Source organism: Euleptes europaea, chromosome 4, assembly GCF_029931775.1.
Source record: "Euleptes europaea isolate rEulEur1 chromosome 4, rEulEur1.hap1, whole genome shotgun sequence".
Classification (NCBI taxonomy): domain Eukaryota; kingdom Metazoa; phylum Chordata; class Lepidosauria; order Squamata; family Sphaerodactylidae; genus Euleptes; species Euleptes europaea.
The window spans coordinates 9,032,743-9,039,699 of NC_079315.1; the positions used below are offsets into that span (position 1 = coordinate 9,032,743).

The 6,957-nt window shown below is 43.7% G+C and overlaps 1 protein-coding gene across 1 annotated transcript; it reads right to left on the reverse strand.

Annotated features, from left to right (window-relative positions):
- Positions 1–1,609: 1,609 nt before the first annotated feature.
- Positions 1,610–5,564, reverse strand: SYCE3 (synaptonemal complex central element protein 3). The gene is made up of 2 exons (XM_056849233.1): positions 5,456–5,564; positions 1,610–1,776 (listed from the first exon to the last, which is right to left on the reverse strand). The coding sequence occupies exons 1-2, from the start codon at positions 5,562–5,564 to the stop codon at positions 1,610–1,612; spliced, it is 276 nt and encodes a 91-aa protein (XP_056705211.1).
- Positions 5,565–6,957: the final 1,393 nt, after the last annotated feature.

Below are 6,957 nucleotides of genomic sequence, written 5' to 3' on the forward strand. Positions count from 1 at the left end.
TCTGAACTCTCTCAGTCCCACCTACCTCACAAGGTGTCTGTTGTGGGGAGGGGAAGTTGATTGTAAGCCAGTTTGATTCTCCCTTAAGTGGTAGAGAATGTCAGCTTATAAAACCCAACTCTTCTTCTTCTGTAAGCCAGAGCCCCAAAGGTCAACAGTGACGTGAATACTACCTTGCTTGTCCAGTAACCTCAGACAATACGACACATATGTTGGGGGCCCTCAGCCTTGTGGGACCCTGGAGCAATCTGCCCCCCCCTTCCATTTTATTTTTTAACATTGCCTCCACACTTCTGTAAGTAGGGCTATCTATGACTCTTCCTTTTGCAAACTATTTTGTAGGCATGGGTGGGAGAAATTCTGTCCAACAGTTGAGTGAGAAGAAGATAATGGGTACGTTGGGGAAACCCACTGTTCGCCTGAAAGCCAGCTCCCAAATGCCTCATCAACACGGAACTGCATGGGGAAATGGCACTGTTTTCCCATTTTAAAGAAGCACCGGCAGTCTTTGTGACACTGGCAGTCATTATTTCAATCCTCTCACCCTCGCGGTAGTTCTTTTTGCACGCCAAGCAACTAACAAACCTCCTAAGGAAAGGGGCAAAGCCTGACGTGCTTAATAGGCACCCGGAGGTAGAAGCCTGCAGAGAATTGAGAATAGACCTCCCATTCACCTAACCCACTCAGCTACAGTTCATCTGTATGGCAGCATTTCCATACACATTCTCCTTATCTGATGGGCATCTATCTCACTAGTAACAACTAATATACATAATGTATATATGGATGCACTGATTCAGCCATAAGGGCACATTCACACAGCTCTTTCAACCTGTGGGAGTGGCTGTGGTTCAGTGGTAAAGCATCCGCTTGGCATGCAGAAGGTCCCAGGTTCAATCCCTGGCATCTCGTTAAAGGGACTAGGCCAGTAGGTGATGTGAAAGACCCCGGCCTGAGACTCTGGAGAGCCGCTGCGGGTCGGAGTAGACAATACTGACTTTGATGGACCGAGGGTCTGATTCAGTAGAAGGCAGCTTCATGTGTGTTCATGTGTTCAGTGGCAGCTCTTGGGTCAGCTCACTCCAGCTGTTAGTCGCATTACAACACACATCAAAAGTCAACACTTCACGCTGCACCACCAAATTGGATTTCAATCGGCTGCAATCAAGGCGATTATACTTTGGCATATACTAGAGTGGCACTGTCTCATACACACCTTCCCCAAGAAGCAGGACGCTACTGACTTAAGCAAAGCAACTTGCGTTATCACAATCTAAATATTTATTGAGATATACCAAGTGAATTCTCATTTCCACTTGCTGACAGAACTATAGACAAACTAATGCACAGCTAGACGATACAGCCAGTGTGAGATACTACCATCAGTGTGTGTGTGTATATATATATATATATATATATATATATATATATATATATATATATATATATATATATTTGCCCATTCCAACAGAAAATTTGATACAGAGGCACGTCAGACACTGCTCTTGAAAATGCATTTTCCAAGACGTTTAGAAATGCTGGAAGAAGTGATTTCTTCAGATGGAGCCTTCCAAGGCTCGCGTTCCCACCAGCGTTGTTCAAATGTTACTCATTCTTTCTGTTCGGCGCTTTTGGTCTCCTTCAGCATCTCCTGCCAGTTCTTCTCCATCTCCTCCTTACAGGTGAGGAAGGCATCTTCAAGGCGCCTCATGGAGCTGGCCAAGTCTGGGTTGGCGCGCATCACCACCATGTCGTAAGCCATCCAGGTCGCCTGCACTGGGACCAACCCAATAGACACTGTCAGTTATCTCCTGAGATTTAGTAAAAGAAGACAGCTACGCGCACAAGGAGAAAAGAAGCGCAAAGCTGCTAACAAGACAGTATCTCCTCTCAAATATGATAAACTTTAAGTGGGACTAAAACCAGTGCCTGTAAATAACAGCACTGCAATAACTGCTAGCCTAGTGTGCTTGTCCCATTTTCTCAACATTGTTATTGACTCTGAGAACAGAGTTGCTCCAGCATTTTTTACTTGTGAAGATTTACCTATGACAGTCTTGCTAATGGAAACTGCCATCGTATGTTCTCTCTAATAGCTCTTAACACAGACATGGAACACCAGTCCACAAAAATGGGAGACTGCATGTGTTATGCATATAAATACAGCATGCGTTGCCTGAATTCACCTTCACATTGCCTGCGCTAACAAACGACAGTGATTATTATATTAAACCACTGCTTCTTTATATCATAGTAAACTTCTGAGCAAGCATTTGCCAGTATTTTAAGTAATATCTCTTTTGCATAATCCATTTTACAATAATTGTTTGTGGGTAAATATCAAAAGAAACTGTCGAAAGAAAGGGAGGAAATACAGTTTTCAAGTGCAATTTAAAATAAAGGGACTAATCAAACAAAAATACAGAAGTTCTAGGTACTACAGACACTTGATCAATGCATAGAGTCTAGAGATCTATACAACAGGAAATGTGGCCCCAATAATCCCAAGCTTAAACCAAGGACACATTTTTTTATTGCTTGCAGTTATGGAAAAAGCTATGAAGAGTTTATCCTATACAGCCTTTCCAGCAGCTAGAAAACAGGAACACTTCACCCCCTTGTTAAAATTAAATGAGTTTTAGTCGCGGCGCAGAGTGGTAAGCTGCAGTACTGCAATCCAAGCTCTGCTCACGGCCTGAGCTCGATCCCAACAGAAGTCGATTTCAAGTAGCCAGCTCAAGGTTGATTCAGCCTTCCATCCTTCCGAGGTCAGTAAAATGAGTACCCAGCTCACTGGGGATGAAGTGTGGACGACTGGGGAAGGCAAGAGCAAACCACCCCATAAACATAGTCTGCCTAGTAAACTTCAGGATGTGACGTCACCCCATGGGTCAGGAATGACCCGGTGCTTGTACAGGGGACTACCTTTACCTTTTACAGACAACTCAGGTCTGTAAAACTCAGGTCTGAGAAGAGTGCATCTTCTTAATGTGGAGGAGGGAAACGTCACGACATTTATTCTAGGACAGTGTTTCTTAAATGTTTTGAATACAGGCCCGCTTTTAAATTTACTCTGCCTTCTAAAGTCCCCTAATCCAGAACCAATCCTTCATTCCAGGCGCCAAGATTTTGCAAACAGGAATCCACACAAGAGAAATACTGCAGCTGAGTGCAACGATCTGTGAACTAGAGCGCTGGTCCAACATCAACATTGGAAGAGGAATATGAAGGGCTGTCTCCGACCCTTTCCTACAGCTGCTCACGGGGAAACACCATTTAAACAAACCAAATCACTCCGTCCAAATAAGACAGGGATGACAGTACAGATGAAGGGGAGTGACCCCCTCCACACACACACACAACACACACAGATCCAGCTTAGAATCATAGAATTCTAAGGGATGGGGCCATGGCTCAGAAGTAGAGCCTCTGCTTGGCATGCAGAAGGTCCCAGGTTCAATCCCTGGCACCTCCAGTTAAAGGGACTAGGCAAGGAGGTGATGTGAAAGACCTCAGCCTGAGACCCTGGAGAGCTGCTGCTGGTCTGAGTAGACAATACTGACTTTGATGGACCGAGGGTCTGATTCAGTATAAGGCAGCTTCAGGTGTTCATGTGTTCAGTCACAGAGTTGGAAGGGATCACCAGGGTCATCTAGTCCAACCCCCTGCACAAAGCAGGAAGTTCACAACTACCTCCCCCCCAACACCCCCAGTGACCCCCACTCCATGGCCAGAAGATGGCCAAGATGCCCTCCCTCTTGTGTTCTGACTAAGGTCATAGAATAAGTGAAGGACCCTCTGTCAGGGGTTTCTAATGACTTTGCTGTTGTATTAGAGAACCATTTCATTTGCACAGGATCTTCTCTGCCCCTGAACTTTGTGCTATCTCCCCCACCCACGCACCTACCTACCAGGATGTTCCTCCATGCTTCCCAAGGGACCTTTAAAAAAGGTAAAGGTAGTCCCCTGTGCAAACACTGAGTCATATCTGACCCATGGGGTGACGTCACATCCCGACGTTTACTAGGCAGACTATATTTACGGGGTGGTTTGCCATTGCCTTCCCCAGTCGTCTACACTTTACCCCCAGCAAGCTGGGTACTCATTTTACCAACCTCGGCAGGATGGAAGGATGAGTTGACCTTGAGCCGGCTACCTGAAACAGACTTCCATCGGGATCGAACTCAGGTCGTGAGCAGAGCTTTTGACTGCAGTACTGCAGCTTACCACTCTGCACCACTGGGACCTTAAGAACTGTTTTTTCTAGAACAATCAAGTAATTTAATGAATGCAGCACACCCCATTCTATTTATAATATGTAGCTAAAAATCTTTAGACAGTGGAGTTGAGAGAAAAAGGGAGAAACGTTTTATAGGTATGTACTAATTAATGGAAAGATTTAGCTGAACTAATCAGTAACGGAACAAAGAAGATTCTTGCAAATATTGCCTCACAACAAAACCTAGATTAAGTTTAGAGGCCTTGTTTAATTATCCAGTTAGTTTTAACAGTATTTGACTTTCTTTGTATCAATACAATCCACTCCACAATGAGTTCAGGTGAAACCAGAACCCAATTAAAGTGTGAAGTAAAACCAAAACTCTTTCAGTAATATGCTCCCCTACCTGATTCTTAGGGTCAAACTACAGAAGACAAACTCATAAGCACTTGAAGTAAAAGCAGCATCTCTTAAAACACATGCACTACGTTCTTATGGCCAGCACTCTTATACAGTTGCTATTGTCATACAGGAAAATCCACGCTTAGCAGAAATCTACGGTTTTATTTGCACAAGACGTTTAACACCTCTCCGGGTTATTCTGGAACAGCCTTGACTAGGGTTGCCAGCTCCAGGTTGGGAAATACCTGGGGATTTGCGGGGTGGAGTATGAGGAAGGTGGGGTCTGGAGAGGGGAGGGACTTCATTTGGGAGGGGCTGTGGCTCAGTGGTAGAGCATCTGCTTGGCATGCAGAAGGTCCCAGGTTCAATCCCAGGCATCCCCAGTTAAAGAGACTAGGCAAGTAGGTGATGTGAAAGACTATAGAGAGCCGCTGCCAGTCTGAATAGACAATACTGGCTTTGACCAAGGGTCTGATTCAGTATAAGGCAGCTTCATGTGTTCAATGCCATAGAATCCAATTGCCAAAGCGGCCATTTTCTTCCAGGGAAATGATTTCCATCGCCTGGAGATCGGTTATAATAGCAGGAGATCTCCAGCTATCACCTGGAGGTTGGCAACCCCAGGCTTGACTCATCTGTTAATTGTACATGATATGTGTTTCTAGTGGCCCCTGGAGCATCCATATCAGACACAACAATCAGATTCAATGAAGCTAGCTTAAGCACTGTGATGCAGATGTTTTATCAGAATCAGCTGTCTACTCAGATCTCCCTTTCTGGATCAGAACCAGTGCTACTGGCAATAATACAGTCTTTCTGGAGGAATAAAACCACCTGATAGTTTTTCCATGTCTTCTAGGAGTTTTTCTAAATCTTTGTTGAGGTCCTCGAGCTTTTTAACCATATTGTCATAATTTCTTTCACAGGGTTCGCATTTGGCCATCTAAAAAAGAAATAAACGAGAGATTAGTGGCAAGAGGTAAGCATAACAGAAGGCTCCATTTTAAAACATATAAAGCCTTCAGCTTATTTTAAGAAGCAGACAGGCACTGGAGTACTGTGTACAAAAATGAGCCTGTACAATCCATCCTGTTGTTGTTGTGAATAGGTGCAGATTTTACCACAACTCTGAGTAAAAAAAAAAAAAAAAAGGATCCCCATTATCTGAAAGCAGCCACCATCAAACATTTTTCCAAAAGGCTGTAAAACGCCCCAGTGAATCTAAAATAAACTGACATACTCTTAACATGGATGCCGAAAAGTAACTATATTTGGATAAAACATAAGCCCCAAACGATTAATTCAACACCTCTGAAAATCAGAGCACTTTCTAAGTGCCAAAATAAGGGTTTAAATACTTAACTTCAAACACTCCAGATTTCAAAATCGTACTACTTGACAGCTGTGCAATAGTGGGCACGTGGGAAAAGAAAATCTAATATCCATTACTGTAGTAAATGTAGAATAAAATTAAATAAATGTATTAATCTGCAGGAAAAAAATATCCCTAGCAAGTTGTCCCAAAGCTCCAAAGAGATGTTTAAGCACATCGCTGAGTCTTTTACTACTGTGCTGATAAAGTGGTCTGGTTTAAACCATAGATCCATTCAGCAGGGCCAAAAAAAGGTAAGATACAAAAATCACTTGCCGACAGTATTACAGTAAATAAGTAATACCTAGCATTCACAAAGCGCTTCAGAGTGCTTCAGATAATTATCTTAGTAATTTAAAACACTTAACTTTCAGGCACTCCAGTTTTCAAAATTATTTTATAGTGTACTGTACTTTTGGCAGTGAAGTACGCATTCAGTGTTGTGTGGGAGAGAAAAAATACATGAGAGAGAAGGTAGGGAGAGATGGACTAGAAGTAGGGTTGCCTGGTCCCTCTTAGCCACAGGCGGGAAGTTTTTGGGGTGGAGCCTGAGGATGGCGGGGTTTGTGGAGGAGGGGCTTCAGTGCCATAGAGTCCAATTGCCAAAGCAGCCATTTCCTCCAGGGGAACTGATGTCCATCGGCTGGAGATCAGTTGTAATAGCAGGAGATCTCCAGCTACTACCTGGAGGTTGGCAACCCTGACTAGAAGGCAGCACACGCAAGAGAAAGGATAAAACGAGGAAGGGGGTTCTAGTCCACCAAAACTTATCCTGGAATAAAATTTTGTTAGTCTTTAAGGTGCCACAAGATTGTTTATATTAATGCAACAGACTAACGTGGCCACCCCTCTGGAATTATTCCTATGGGTTAGTAGTTCATGAGACGACAAGAGTCCCTGGAAAAGACAGTCATGCTAGGAAAAGTTGAGGGCAGCAGGAAAAGAGGAAGACCCAACAAGAGAT

Bases quoted from the DNA above. Each gene is read 5' to 3' on its own strand.
- SYCE3 (XM_056849233.1), bottom strand. From the start codon at position 5,564: ATGGCCAAATGCGAACCCTGTGAAAGAAATTATGACAATATGGTTAAA. The intron at 1,777-5,455 runs GTGGTTTTATTC...GGTTGGTCCCAG, and splicing joins AGACATGGAAAAACTATCAG to TGCAGGCGACCTGGATGGCT.